At 34.2% G+C, this 16,893-nt stretch overlaps 1 protein-coding gene across 2 annotated transcripts in view; it reads right to left on the bottom strand.

The window, feature by feature from the left end:
• LOC142980622 (carbonic anhydrase-related protein 10-like) overlaps window positions 1–16,893 on the bottom strand; it is a 66,928-nt gene that overhangs the window by 18,310 nt on the left and 31,725 nt on the right. For both annotated transcript variants that reach the window (XM_076126109.1, XM_076126110.1), the window contains exons 2-3: window positions 4,457–4,554; window positions 4,227–4,274 (exon numbers count right to left, since the gene is read on the bottom strand). In XM_076126109.1, coding sequence (XP_075982224.1) covers window positions 4,227–4,274; window positions 4,457–4,508 — 100 coding nt within the window. In that variant the 5' untranslated portion in view covers window positions 4,509–4,554. The remainder of the gene's footprint in view (window positions 1–4,226; window positions 4,275–4,456; window positions 4,555–16,893) is intronic.

The raw sequence follows: 16,893 nt of genomic DNA, 5'->3' as shown, positions 1-16,893 counted from the left end.
CTACAAATCTTATTCGGTATCTTTTGACCAATAACCGCGTTTGTTATTATCAAACCAGCTCTTGATACTCTTGAACTTTAGTCTACTTTACTATAATAATGTCTAGACAGGCCCATTATATAATAATTATATAATAACGAGTGTTTGACTGTATATGATCAATTCTTTTTACTCAAAAGTTTCATCGATCACCAGCTGTAAGACACGTTAAGACAGTTACACCAGTGTGTAAAAGCCCACGGAAAAACATGTAACTTCCACCAATATTTTGATGTACGTAACAGCTACAAAATGTTAATTTAAATGTAATAAAATCCCGAGTGCAAATAAAAGTGTAGAATCAGTTTTACGACGGTCCCTTCTTGCCAATGAATACATTACGTTGTATCGCTATTAACAAATAATGGTCTGACCATCGCGGAACACATGATTTTGTAATATAAAATCGATGTTAGGAAATACGATCTTACTAACATAGATAATAAGTATGAATTAGTCGTTGTGGAGTAAGTAGGAAATATAAAAGCAAGGTTTATTATCTTTATATACTTATTTTACCTATTTATCAAGTAAGCAGTGATAGCCGAGTGGTACAAATAAGCAAATTATAAAAATAAATGTACAAATGATTTGATTTCTATTTTAAGATTTTGTTTCCCACGCAAGTGGTCAGTTGAAATTTAGTTCTTCAAAGCTATATTATTATTACATACTGAAGGAAAGTGACATGGTGAAATGATAAATGTATTAAGATCCTTTAAAACAACTCTCAAAGTAATTTTAAGTCCCTTTGACAGTAGTGTACACACAAGTTTAAATTATTTTTGATACTCTCAACCCTTCACAAAATGAACTTTGAAAACAGTGCAAAACTTTTTACTAAACATTTATTTAAATGGCCCTCATTACGTCATTAATTCACTGCAAAGAAATAAGTAAATGACACACGAAATTGGGAGTTAAAGCGTTATTCGAATGGAAAAGCCTATTCAAGCCCATAATATACCGCGATATCATTGAATAGGGATTCAGGACACCGCAAAATTTGGTCATCATAGTGCATTGAAACGTACGTAATGTTTCTATGGGGGGACTGTAGTGTCCCGCGTTATAGTGTATCGTGACGTCATCGCGTCATTACTGCTTATGTCGACGGCACGGATTTACGCTACGCATTTTAGCGGGCGTAAGTGTTTTTTTCGGTTTTATGGTAGTCATTTGTTGCTAAAGATTAAGGTTTTGTTACACTGGGAGAGTTTTTATATTTGCTAACACATGTTACGATTTGAAATGTATTAATGCGTAGTAACATTACGCGAGAGTTCGTTTATGATAAATTGTGAGTAGACATCTTCCATTTTTATGACGTCATTGAAGAGTGCGAATGTTGCTTTTAAATATCTTTGGGACTAATTCTATCGTAATGTCGAGTGAAGCAGAGTACGGTAAGCTTACCAATATCTACTTAGTAATTTTAATTAACGCCATGATTGTCTGACTGAATTATTTCTTTTAAACTACTCAATTTTTATAATTACATATAGCTTATCTATTGAAACTAAAACCAAAAGTAAAATCTTCATTCCGAATAACTAAATACGCGGACATTTCGGGTCGGTAGGCACTATCCAATGTAATGATACGGTCGAGCGCGCTTTACCATTAAGATGTTATCTGTGATCATTACCAGTTCAACATTATAGGGATATGTGGCTATGTCCCCGATACCCACTGATACACATTTGATACTCTGTGATATCCAGTAGGGATGAAACGATAGGAGTTTTGTCAAATACATTACAAGGATTCAAAATTTCGACGTTTGGGCTAAAAAATTCGACTGGTTTTATTCGAGAACCTATTTAGCAATAAAAAAAATTCTAAGATCCTTTCCGATAATATGTATAAAAAAATTCTAAGATTCTTTATGCAGAAGTTTAGCATGACTATTAAGCGAAGTTTTTTTTCATTAAACACTTAAAATAGTTGTACTTAAGCTACAGCTGTGTTTATGGCTCTAAATTTGATGATGTAGAAAAGGAAATTGAAAATTCGCGTTAGATTACGCAGAAGTTATTTCTTGAGGAATGAAAGCGGATGCAGAATCAGTAGCGCGATTCTCTACAGTTTGTACCGTCGAGCATCGAAAATTTGACATTTAAAATGTACTGCCAAAATAATTTCTTCGACGCCCGCTAGAGGCGCTGAACCGATTGATATAAAATTTTACGTAGGAACTTTTTTGGCAGTACATTTTAAATGTCAAACTCTCGATACTCGACAGTATCGGCCGTAGAGAATTGTGCTACAGATAACATACAAAATTTCTCAATAACTAGCCGGTTGTCGATAGTCGATATTGGTAGAGAATCGTGCTACAGAAGTCCGTTACAACCCTAACACCGAGTCATACCTATTGGCTATTTACAGTATTGTGTAACCATGTTGTGTTTGTGCTATGAAATATGGGAAGACGGTACACGGTTTAAGATTTTGAATAGAGTCGTAGTGTCTTTGATGAACGTGAATACTAAACGTTAAATAGGGTAATAAACCTACTGATATGGTTAACTGATTTAAGGAAGGCTTTGAAGGAAGGCTTCGTTATCAAAGGTTGTCATAAGGCTGAATTGGCGTAATCGGTGGATCCCGATTTCCGAATGATTGTTTCTATAAAGTTAAAGACACTTTACGTATAGGTATGGTTAACGTTACTCAACATAAATAATAATAGAGTGCACCATAAGTCACTCATCGTTGCTATGACTTATTTACAATTAATATTTCTCACTAAACACCTCTTTTTGCATGAATATATTTTCGAACAAATGTATGATGTTTAAACCAGCGGGCTTGAGCGGTTTCATGATTATTTTGAACACAAAAACTCTGCTCTTGTAGGTCTACTATTATGAGGCCCTTAGCATTTCTTATTAATGCAACTATCACCCACAGCAAATACTATACAAATCCAAAGACTGTTCCAGACAATAGCAGCGTCAAAATAACGTACAAAAAATATATTTTGCCTTAGCATAGATTTGAAATAGAACTTACATTTATAAAATTATTTGTGCGCGTGGCCAATTAGTAGGTCGTTGACCGAGTTGTCTAATTATCGATGCTGCATTTGCACAGTAATAATTATGGGCCTTTCATAAATTACCTTTGTTATTTGAAATCTAAATTACAGAATGATATGTCTGTTGACTAACATTTATTTGCATATCCTTTATGTGATATTTTCTCTGTAGTTTGGGTAGAAGTGTATGTGACTAGGTAGTCTTAACCCTTCCTCGTTTGGGAAGAAAACCTTGTTCTGCAGTAGGACAGTAATGAGTTTAATTTTTTTATAATATTCCTAGTATTTGGTGCCCGGTATATGGCAATATTGTCAATTCAATCGCCCCGTAAATTTCGTGTGCATTCCCTAAGTGTGTATGTGAAGAATTGTTAAGTAATATAAGTACTTTCATTTAATACGCAAATTGCAAATCGTTGACTTTACTAATATTTTTAACGATATATGTACATTATGCTCACTTTGAAACGCTTGACATGCAAGTAAATGGTTTCAGTTAAAATATTGTCTGTGTTTATTTCTAGGGACATAATATAAATTATAATATTATATATGGTAATCCGTATTCACCGTATTATCAATGTAAAATTATCATAATAACATCACAATATTTAGTAAACGTTTGATTACTGAACATTGGATTATAATTTGCTATTAAATACGACAAATTAGCTGCATGAGATAAAATCATGAATAATTATGTCACATATAGAATAAATTACATTCGTGAAACTGTTGATCTGTGATAAATGTGATGTCCTAAAATGTCAGATAATGTTTAATGAGTTATGATTGTGTAATTGTTGTTGCTGCTATTGTGTTACTTGTTTTACTATTTTTATTAAATTTCATCTGTTTTTGAATGTCTACGTTTTAAAATATATAATCATACAATAACAAAATCAATAAATCGGATTAATATCGACAGATATTCTGTGAAAAACCTGGTCAGCTTCCCTAGCAGGTGCCGCAGGAACTAATTTTTAAGTACAATTTAAATCACGATCGGTAGAAACGACTAGAAAATCTCACTATAAGATCCAGGAGACCGGTAGTTACAGCTCCAGGGTGAGGAACTTCCTTACATCACATTAATATTTTGATTCTATTGCATCAGAATGTAACTAAGTAAAACCATACTAACCTGATATGCCATCGTACGTCCACCATTCTTCCCAGCTACCGGAGATATCTGTAAACACATATAAAATTTAGCTAAACATAACATAAAAAAACTGCAAAAGTCAGTGCAAGTTACTTATCCAGAAGTTTAAAATTACGGGTAGCTTTTGTTTCTAAATTTTTCTAAAGACGTATGCAAGTATGGTATTACCCACACTCCGTATGGGGTTTTAACCAGGTTTATCTGTTTACCTTTGACGGAGATGCAGAGCAGTGTGAGTGTGATGAACAGACATTGGTGCATCGTGAGATGCGGCCGTCACGCCCTCCAGATCATTTGGATGACAATACTGTAACAATGAGAGGACAGTATAAAAAATAGAAAAGCGATTATAGTTTTATTACGGGGCATGGGTACGGTCCTTCTCTTGCAATGAGATATAGAACAGTTCTGTTTTACTAGGGGACGAACTTTGCATTTGTCGAAATTTCAGGCATGCGATGTCTTATATATAATACTAGCTGACCCGCGCAACTTTGCTTGCGTCACATAAGAGAGAATGGGTCATAATTTTCCCCGTTTTTGTAACAGTTTTAGTTGCTATTCTGCTCCAAATTGTCATAACGTGATGCTTACAGCCTTCCTCGATAAATGGACTATCTAACACTGAAATCATTTTTCGGACCAGTAGTTCCTGAGATTTGCGCGTTCAAACAAACAAAAATTCAAACAAACTCTTCAGCTTTATAATATTAGTATAGATAATCTATCGCTTCTTTCTTCTATGCAGATTTAGACGTCTTTTTCTCTAAGTAACTTTTTAAAGCGTCAAACTCTCGATACTTGATAGTACTGACTTCGCACAATCGCGCTACAAAATTTATAATAAGAATACTTTTGACATACAAGCATATTATAAAGGAATCGAATAAACTAGAAAATCCTGTGTATTTATAAACAGTAGTAGAAATCTTAAAGAAGTTACTTTCAACACGAACGTTTGTTGCATGTTCTGCGGCAATTAGCTGCGCTAACTCATATTTGTCTTCAACTAATCGCTAACAACGAACAACTAATTCTTTTGAACTAACTATAACGGGAAAAGAAATGTTTTGACAATGCAATTATATCAGTTGTCTAATAGATGTTTAATTTTTAAAATGTATTTTTCTTTTTTTGCCAATTATTATTGGGAAAACAATATAATTGATGATGCATCCAAAGTTATAGATAATACGTGAACATAGGTAGGTTAGAATAAGGTTTTAACCGCGCCTTCCCAATTGCCTTAGCTAACACATTTTAACATCAAGTTTTAGAAATCAAGAGAAAAAAAGAGCTCAAAAACTGACTTCTTGACATCCCAATCTTTTCATTTTCCTAAACTTGAATAGAAATCTTGACGATCAACACTATTTTAGTACGTGGACTTTGATTATAAAATTAGTAAGTATTACTATCATCCCAATGTACTAGTTTGAAGTTATATTAAATAGAAGCTGCAAATTAGTTATACGGTGTAATTACCAAAAGAAATCTGTTGGTGTATACTCTACTGAATCCCATTGGTCCTTATCTCGAGTCTTTGCTAAAATACACAGCGTCTTGCAAGGAAATTACGTTTATCTCAAACCAGACATCTTGCTGATAAAGTTAATGGCGAACGATTTTCTTTGCGCTAATTATTATTGGATTAACCAAGTGAGGTTAACTGTAGAATGTTACAAAGTTAAGATTATTTTGTTAAATGTGTTGTTTCTTTTTGTTTTAAATGCCTGTTATAGACATAGTTAAGATTTATGAAATTTGTGTTTCGTTATTTATATTCTAACTTTATTTAAAAGATTTTTGTCTTGAAATAGGTACATAGAGAACTTTAAGTTTTAAGTATTACAAATCTCCGACGTATGTAGTTAAAAAACAATAAAATAGATTGTTTTTAATTATTTATATTTGTTTAGCGATAAAAACAGTTCCCGTTGTAATGTTATTTAAAAATATCTGTGTACTAGTCTTTCTTAGTTATTTATCTAACGGTGGACTGAAACAATAGATAATATTATCTATGGCACTAAGTCTGCCCTTATACAACTGTATATAAAATCCAAACAAATAAAATATCAAAAGTGTTTTCATCACTTTTATTGCCTTAAACCGTTATTCCCAAATGTAAGTGGGAACGGTGAATCTGAAGGCGTTTGGGGTGCAATCTTCAGTCGTTAGCCCCGCCCCTTTCCGGTGTAACGCCGATGCTATCTACTTCCGGTTGACAGGCACCCTTTAACGAGCCTACTATCGTTTGAATCCATTTGAGTATTGTTGTTCCCAAACTCGTTTGTTGTTATGTGTTGAATTGAATTATTCAAACGGTGATTTAGGGGTTTATGAGTGCTGGGTCGACGTCCGGTTCGATGTACAGTGCGATTTTTTGTCTTTTGACCTTTCAACACTAGCTGAGGTTGATACTTTCATTAAAGAAAATCTGATCTAGTTTTTTTAAGTGCCTATTGTATATATCTGATGTTTCATGAACCTATCATAAAATTATAATTTTATAAGAGCCAATGTTTACAATTCTCTGCCATAACAGAATTGAGTTATAAATGTACTCGACACCTACACAATAATTTCTAAAAAAACGTGTTTATAAATTTGTAACAACATAGAAAAAAAATGCTACATGTGACATACGAGTCGAAAATAACCAGTAACATTATTATTCATGAACTAAAATATTTTATAAAAACATCAAAAACTAAGAATAAGCGAGATGTTATGACTAGTAGCAGAATAACAGAAACACAAGCAAACAGTTATAAACGAGGCCAGACGCGGCGCCAGACTCTCTGGCGACGAACAGGGGTGCCAACACTGGGAACACTCGCCGATTATGTTGGCAGAACGTCGAGATCAAGGGGATACTTCGACTTTGAAATTTATGGGAATACAGCCAAAAAATTAGAATAAATAATGTTTACTACTGATGTAAATCGACTTTTCCTCTTTCACTTGAAAATGTTTACTTTTAGTGCTTTATTTTATTCGAATTAAGTATTACTATTTTCAATGCACGTGCTATTTAAAAATGGAGTTGATTTTCCATCATCAATTTTTTTTTGCCCGAGAAATAATCTTGTCATTTTTGCAGAAAAATAGGTAGTGTATCTGTCTAGGTAAATTATTTTTTCAAATGATGACATTTAATGGAAAAAGGTTCGGCACCATTTCTCATTTTCTTTGAACAAATATACTTGATGAGTAAAGCGAAGAGCCGATCGGGATAGTTTAGGTTATTGGCATAAAGTGTAACCCTAATATTTTACAATAATAGAATGTCTATGTTACTGTAAAAGCCCGAACGGTGGTAAATCCTAAGATTTTCCGGTATAACCTAAGATTTACCAACTCGCAATGGTAAAAGTCCGAAAAATGGTAAAAATCTTTTATTTCGAACTTTTACCTATATTCACTTGATGATATCGAGATGTCGCCGGAGCCCCGCTTCGCGGGGCTCCTCCTTCTGGGTGGTTAAAAAAAAATAACCACGAAACCTTCTAACCTAACCTACCCATGTCGCTATGCCCAAAACTCCTTCTTTATAACTATGTCACAGTATATAATTATACCGTGAAATAGTTATAAACATAGTTATGAAGGAGGATTTTTTTATATATCGTAACATAGTTTTTAAACTCTGGCTTGTTCGGACTTTTACCATTGAGAGTTGGTAAATCCTAGGTTTTACCGGAAAATCTTAGGATTTACCACAGTTCGGGCTTTTACAGTAACATCTATAAGTTATGTTAAACAAAATAAAATAAGGCATTTACCACACTACAAATTGAAAAGGAAAGAAAATAGAAACTAAATACAATAATAATGTACGTATTCAAAATATACTTGGTGTAACAGACAGGTTACCGAAAACGAAAAAAAAATGATTCTAGACATGATTCTGGTGCTTATGGCGTTGAAAATTTTCATCGCTTTTTTCATGATTTTTCCGATTTTTTATGCGTTTTTTTTATTTTTTTTCGGTATTATTTCGTTAATACTACACAGTGCAACATGAATATGAGAAAAAATCCGTCATATTACTGTTTTTCACAAAAAACAGCAATGGATTAAAACAACGTATAAATTCGCTATCAGCTGTCCGCGGCCAACGACACCGCGCCGGCGGCGGCCGGCCGCGACGGTCGACGTACCTACGCGCGCCACACAGACACGATTACGCACACAGCTGTCAGCCTCACTCTCACTAGTATGCAGCGTTACTTAGTATTTGTTCTATGTTAAAAATGAAAATGACATAATTATCCCGCTCTCCGATAAAAGGTACATTAATAAGATTTAAAATGTGTGATATCTTATTATTATTACACGTACAAATACATACAGAACGACAAAAAATACTATTGATATTCTTTAGCGCTATAAAAATCTCTAATAAACAATTTAACAAGTATTGTCGCTTTGTTCTATTTTTTCTTGCAAACTTATTATTCTATTTGATATTTACACGCTCATTCATACAAGCGCGGTGCGACTCGAAAAGTAGATGGCCGTAGTGACGCGTGACGCCGCGACCGCGCGTGGATGTTACATAGATGGGATGCGACAAAATGAATGCTAAGTAATTCTCCGGGGATAATGAATTATGATAAGTTAGTTTCTCTGATAAGAATATTAATGGATATTGATTGTTATCATTGTTATGTACCTACATTTTTTATGGTTTAATTAAATAAACGTTTTGTGTTTATTTTATTTACTTTAATCTGATTTTATGTTATTAAATATCAAAGTAGGTATTTTAAACTTACATCAATAATGTTTGTAATGTTATTCGGTATTTGAATAAAACTACAATGCAACGAGTAACAACTGTGACAAGTAAAAATAGTACCTAATGCCACATCAATATTTTATTCAATCTAATCTCTCGCTGGGATCCTAACTCGTCGCTCGTCACCAAATCGGCGGCGCGCGCACGGACGGCGCGGAGGGAGCGGGTGGCGCGGGCGAGGGGCGGCGCGAGTGAGCGGAGAGGCGCCCGCGCCGGCGGCTCTCTTTGATAGCGCGCGGAAGACGGAAGCTCTTCACCGGTGTCGTTCGTTATGTCCTATTCGTCGTGTCGTGTGTGAACTGCTGTTTATTATTACTTGTTATTGTTCCGGTTTTGAGTTGTTAGTGTTTTTATTGTTATTATTTTTGTTGTTATTGTTTTCGAAGTGCAGTTGTGTTCGTAAATAGGAAGAAATGTTGATGTGCTATGTATGGTGAAGCACGTGGAAGTGCACGGCGTGCTCTGCACCTGTACGTCCGGATCCAAAGGTACCTACTCAAACTCTCGCCATACACCAGGTAATTGCGTGTTGATAGACATTGATAACAATTCGTTTTAGCACTTTCTTATTATTGGTTACATTTTGCTATTATTGTTTGATTTCACGTAAGCCAAGTAGGTATCTATCTACTTACAATTTTACTATGAGCTATTGTAACATACGAGCGTACTTACGATACCTACCATAAACGATACATGAGATTGTTATCTAATAATACATACTAGTGAGCGCATAGACGTGGTGGTACGCGTACGTACCGCTGATTGTTGGCAGCTCCTCGCATGATCAATTATTGTATCAACCACATTGTAAAACTTTTGGCGATTGAAAAGAGTGGCCGTGAGTTTCTCGCTAGCTCTTCTCATAAGGCTCTACCCCCTTTCCGAGCTAGTGGTAGATTCAGTAATTGTAACGACTATCGTAAGTGTCAACATTTGACCTAAATGAATAAATGATTTGATTTTGATTTTGATACCTACGACGCGTCGCGACATGTCGTCGCTCAGCGCGCCGCCGCCGCCAGAAATCTCGTAGGCATGCGCGGAGATATATCGCGTTGTTCACTATACATTGAATGCTCAAAAATGACTAACTCGGGAACCAATCATTTCCGAGAAAAATGGTTGAAGTAAATTTCGCGCATTTAGTGTCACAAAATTAACACTGAAGTTTTCGGTTAACCGTCGTTTACACCCTGTATTAATATTTCTGGTTAAATTGTATGAAGGCGAGCTCGCATAACTGTATGACAAATGGCTCATTAAACACAACATTTTTCTTAGAACAACCAACAGTTACGCGAAAAAATACATTTGCAGAAATCATAAATCTAAAACTACATTTGTGTAAATTAAATTTTGAACCTTACGACTTGAGAAATAAGCGTAGAAATCGTATTTCCTTCGTTAAGTCGTTAAAAGCGTTCGCAGTTGTTACTTTAGGCTCTTAAGAAAGCGATATGTAGTTACGGATAAGATACTTTTATATACTTACGTGTTTTTTTTAAATAACTAAAGATTCCAATAAATTCTTCCAGTATGACGGATTTTCCTGAATTCGAAGGAAATTTCCGTCTACTGAACAAGTTTTAAAAAATGTTTTATATCTTAGTACTGGTGATAGTAAATTAAATAGGATTACGGTATTTGAAAGTTTAAAACATTAATATCATCATAAAAATGGCAATCATAAATCAAAACGTTCATCGGATACGGGCACTCAAAGGTGAGTCGAAAAAAAACTATGCCGGAATTAGCCACCTTGACTTTATACTAGGATTTATAAGCGACATCAGCAACGTATAAGTGTATTGAAAGACCAACAAGTAGGTATATATATATCTCACAAACGGTCTTGACTCTGGCTCATAAATATCTGGAAATATGGAAACTTTAAAACTATTACACAATAAGTTCATGATTGCACTGTTCTTTGATTAGAGATGCCATCCCGTGCGTGATAAGACATAAGAAATGCAACTTCATGAAATTTGTATTCTTCGACCTCGGATAGAATACCACGCCAGCAACACCACTATAATTTAAAACTCAAGGTAGTAATTCCATCAATGTTGCTAACCTAAAATAAGCTCGTGTTTAGTGGCCACACCTCAACCGGAAGTTAACATCGGTCGGTAGACAAAGCTCGTTGTTTACCGGATGTGGGTGTATCTGAAACTTGCGTTTGCTGACGTAACTAACCATCGTAGGCTTTTTACTTAGATACTTTGTTGTAGTGTAAAGAATTGTTGAAAGGAGGGCTTTGTAATTACTGTAGATTGGTGTAGATTAATTCAACAAGGTTTGGAATATAGCTTAGATTATAACCTTACAAAAAAAGACAAATTTTGTGAAGACATTTATAGCTTATTACAAGATGTAGACGGGTATTTCTCTGTCAAAATTTTGTCTTATTAATAACTAACAGACCTGCTGGGCTTTTCTTGCGTAAATTTGGATAAAATAAAAAAATCTACGAGTTGCTTCGAGACAAAAATAGCCTAAATTGAATATGCGTCCATACATCCAGATCCACTTATCTAGGTTAAAGCAAGAAAAATTAAGAATTAAATAATGTAACCAAACCTCATTACGATTTAATAAGACGTACCTACTTATAGAATTCTGCACAAATTGCTACTTAATATATTTCCATAAATAAACATACTACGTAATACCATATTTGTCCCTTTATCCACAAATAATAATGTTTTCCCAAAATAAAAACACGAGCCATTAAGATACATTCAGACAGACTCCCGGAGATAGTCAGCAAGGGGTCGCTGGAGACGGCAAGTCGCGACAGACTGGCGCCAGAGGGCGCTGCCCCGAGACACCGTGACGTCACATTGATATAAATGAGAGCTAATCTGTACTAACAATGAAGAAAAATACTGGTTGAGATAAATAGTTGCGTTGAAAGTTTTTTGTTTGCTTAAGTGAAGCTCTTGAGTTAGATGTAGTGAAATTGAACCTTTGTTAGTGTTAAATAAAAATAACTTTTGCTACTTATAAAGCGATTTTAAAAAGAGGTTGTTGAAAATTGTGATTTCATTCATTGATTGCAGTCCACTTGGATTTGTTATTTCGGTTTTAAATTGTAATGCTACAGACTAGATGTAGGATTAAATAGAATCTTCGTAGATTGCAATTGCTTGGCCGAAACGTCAAGAATGAAAAGTACAAAAGTACATTTAAACATCACTTTAAAGACACAGACATTCCGGTCTACCGGTGCAGGTGCGTCTAAGTAAAGAGATCCTTGGGAATAGACCTCTGCATTTGTGCAGTTTTTCGACCGATTTAATTGTAATATATCATTGCATGCTTTTCATCCTAAAGGTTAAAATGTTTCATTCAATTAAAGTTGTAATAAAATGAACAATTTTTCTTTCAAATTTAATCAACAATGGTAAAGCTGAAAAATATTTACGATTGGTTTGATTGGCATACCACAGTTATTTATACAGACAAAACAAATAAATAGTATTTTAATCGTGACTGAAATCCAACATATTCCTGAAAATTTGAAATCAAACAACATTTTATTAATTAAATTGTTTTTCATTATCAACTTAATGTCGAATATTTTTTTTATATTTCACTGATTTTTGCTTCTTGGATTAAGGATCAATATTCAATAAGCCTACTGAGAAGAGGGGACGGGCAGGGAGAATTGTAATTTATTTTGTGATTAAAATATTTTAACTATACTCTTCTTCTGAAATTTGATCCCAAGACTGAAATAAATGATTTTTATTATTATGTAAAAATGCAACTACAGTTAACGAATAAATAAGATTTTGACCACCCGCGCACTGTCATCTGATTCCAAACTAAGCAGAGTACTATGTTAACCAGAAACTGACAAACACACTCCTAAATACATTCAGCTAAATAGATAAATTAAAGCTCAGATGTTGTCGTATTCTTACATGCTATCTTTCCATGTTTATTTTTATTTCAGTTACATTTAAAAATGACTACCTATCATACTAAGCAGTCACTTGCTTGATTCTATTATCCTCCCATACATGTACTTCCACTCAAAAACCTTCAATTTTCAAAGCGGCCAGTACAATACGATTCTCGTTATGGAATCAAAACGGTCTAGCTCATGAAATGCCATTAAAACGTTCACACAAAGGATTTTGCCAACAATTTTTCCGAGCAATCCAATACCATTCGTCTGTGCGCTGAGGGGCGCGTATCGGATTCCCCTATACGAAATACAAATAAATGTGACCGCTGCTTACACCGTCGCCAACTTAAAACGCAATTGCTAGACGCAACAGAAGTCAGTTGAATCAAAAAAATCAGAAGCAATGAATTACAATAATTTAGTTTTTGGTCCGATAACATTACGTATACGCCCAGCATCATCAACAGAAAATCGTCGACTACACACCTTATAAATTAATTTCCATGATCAACCAGTTTCTGTCAAATGCTGAACACACAAAGCAGTTTTTATAGCGTACCAGTGAATAGATCTCCAGTTTATACTGAGCAATAACCTAATTTTATTATACAAAAGAGGATTCAGATTTTTACCTACTAATTCTAGAAAAAACCCAGGCCTAGCACTTGATACAATCTATTTTAAGCCGTATATTTGCGATTACAAACTAAAAGATAAAGTCTAATAAAAAAATAAAATTGCGGAGTGAACAACGGCTAAAAAGTTTATCCTTCACTTTCACTGCTACGGTTCGGTGTAACACAAATCCTAATGCAGCAACAAGGAGGTACTAGTGAGTTAATTTAGTTGAGTGGATTCGGTCGTGCATTGTCGCTTGTTTATTGTCACACTCGACAGCGAAGACTTAATGGTATTAAACTTTAGATATAAATGTTCTAAACGGTGGAATTTTTCCAACATGTGGCTTCGATACCTATTACGCTGATTTAAAAGGGATCGGTTTGTTGAAAGTGTTTTTGCCAATATGATTTTGTTGAAATTTGGCAAATACGTAGGCTTTTTATTTGGATTAACACATGCTTTTTGACACGAGGTACGTTTTTATGCATGTCACGGATATAAGTTAGATCATAATGTTAGTAGACTTTGTTTTATATTATAAACTGACAACTTAGGAGAGACCCTGGCGTGCATTTATCTACATTATAATTAACAATGATATATATTTTCAAATAAAGTGTTAGTAAATTAGTACCAAAAAGGCCATCCCTGGCTGTAAGTCAATGGAGTTCAAAATTCTGAATTTGGTATTTTCTTCCACGATTCTTGCATACAAGGCTCTCTACTAAGTTGTTGGACTATAGTAATCCATACCACCTAATATTATTAATGCAAAATATTGTCTGCCTTTCTGTTGATCTGCCAGTCTTGTCTGATTTTGATGAAAATTAACTAAAAGTTAAGTTAAGTTAGTTAGTTAAGAGTTAAACCCTAATATTATTAATGCAAAATATTGTCTGCCTTTCTGTTGATCTGCCAGTCTTGTCTGATTTTGATGAAAATTAACTAAAAGTTAAGTTAAGTTAGTTAGTTAAGAGTTAAACCCTAACAAAACTGACCTGCTGAAATAGAGGAAGCAACTTAGCACAGAGCGAAGCAGCGAGGTTTAGTTCATACATCTAATTGCAACTAGTGTTGCACTTTGACTAGAACATATAGATATGTACCTAGGTCTAGGCATTACACCCATATGCATGTACGTGTCAGCTATAATCTTATGACCGTCACGGCTAAGAGGAAACACGTTCCCGGTACTGATAAGGCCCCAGATATCTGTCATGAGAGATTTTCAGACATGCAGTCCTACACAATTTGCATAATATTGCTATATGCACGCGACTACATCGATTATAGAAAGATATGTACTCGTATGTACTAATATTATAAATAAGAAAGCCTGTCTGTCTGTCTGTTTGTTCATGGGTTAATCAAGCCGGCTACATTTATACGAATTTGTAGGAAGTCGGTAGTAGAACAAATTCTCCCTACAGTTGCGTAATTTTCTACAGCCAGCCTGGTACTACAACTACAACTACAACAGGCATCGAAACATTGACGCTTAAAATGTACTTAAAAATTAGTGCCTACGGCACCCGCTAAGGGCGCTGACCAGGTTTAACACATGATTTCTCGATATCCAGCTAGTTTTCGTTAGTGATAGAGCATTGCCCCAGAGTCAGTAAGTGTTACATAATTACAATATTTAAATGAAGACATTAGCGTACGTTAACCCCTTATATAATATGATAAACTGAATGTTACGAAGTAAACACGCGAATAACTAGCCCAACAATGTTGCAGTTTGTTATTGCAACATTTTGTTCTAAAATTTACCTGTGTTTATGTAAATTGCATCCTTATTTACGCAGGCATAGATTAAATTATTGCTTAACGATTCGTAGTAATGCTATGATTATTCATTGGGTTTTATATAGGGTTGGGTGTTAAAATGGATTTTTCACTATTTTATTTATATTTAAAATCTACTATGTGGTCGTTTTTCCCCTACGACACCGACGACATGACTTTTTGAAGTTAAGTTTCTATTTTAAATAGTTCTTGAAGGTATGCAAAGTTCCGGCCAAGCACTTTGCCAGTGTGGAGGACAGTAAATTTGTTTAATTTTTTTCACTTTTGACCTACAAGAACTTTCAATCTGATTATAAACTCAAAATGCAAATAATATTTTATTTTAATTTTATTAAATTTTTGTTTTTTTTTTTACATTTGTATTTTTTTGGTCATAGTACTTAATAGTCTTAGTATAATAGTAATTTGTATTATAAATAATTTAATTATAATACAACTTAATGAAATGCATAAAATAATTTGACATAATTTTTTCCACCCGTTAAACAGTAATCAGTGAAAAGCGGTAAGATAATTCGTTAAAATTAGCACCTCGGTCGAACAAAAGGGGTGAAGGTGTTGAGCCAAGTTAAGGAACTCTCACCAGACTTCCGCGTGACTGTGAACAGGTGTAAATTACTTTTAAAATATGCTAATCTTGATGATGAACTTAGTTCAAGACTTTGTGGCCGCGATACTTCGAAGAATTTGAGCTTTAGAATTATAATGACACGGTTAGAAAGTCATTATAATTCTATTCGAAAGTCATATTAAAAGTGTGATAAATAAAAAACATTTCTGAGTTACTCTGTCATAGAAAGAGTTTTTTTTGCTGACGATGCTTTATAATTTTGGAAAATGTAGTTTAATATTAAAATTACATAAACTATATTTACAAGTCACAAATATATTTAAACTAGATTATATAAATATGTAATATATATGTTACTGTAAAAGCCCGAACTGTGGTAAATCCTAAGATTTTCCGGTAAAACCTAAGATTTACCAACTCTCAATGGTAAAAGTCCGAACGTTCTTTTATTTCGAACTTTTACCACCATTTAATTGGCAAATCTTAGGATTTACATAATGACACGGTAAAAGTTGATAAAGTAATATTATAATGTGTTTGAGTCGTAATATAATGATATTGCTAGGGATATAATTATATGCTGTAACATAGTTATAATGAGATTTTGAAGATGTCGCCGGAGCCCCGCTTCGCGGGGCTCCTCCTTCTGGGTGGTTTAAAAAAAAATAACCACGAAGGCTGAGGCTTCTAACCTAACCTACCCATGTCGGTTTGCCGAAAACTCCTTCTTTATAACTATTAACTTACTTTATATTACCTACATTTACCTGCCCTTGAGGTATATCCTAAGATTTACCAAGTGAATAGGGGTAAAAGTTCGAAATAAAAGAATTGTTCGGACTTTTACCATTGAGAGTTGGTAAATCTTAGGTTTTACCGGAAAATCTCAGGATTTACCACAGTCCGGGCTTTTACA

The sequence above is a fragment of the Anticarsia gemmatalis genome, chromosome 18 (assembly GCF_050436995.1).
Source record: "Anticarsia gemmatalis isolate Benzon Research Colony breed Stoneville strain chromosome 18, ilAntGemm2 primary, whole genome shotgun sequence".
In the NCBI taxonomy this organism is placed as follows: domain Eukaryota; kingdom Metazoa; phylum Arthropoda; class Insecta; order Lepidoptera; family Erebidae; genus Anticarsia; species Anticarsia gemmatalis.
Note: the sequence above shows the minus strand (reverse complement) of the source record. Positions and strands in the feature narration are given on the sequence as shown.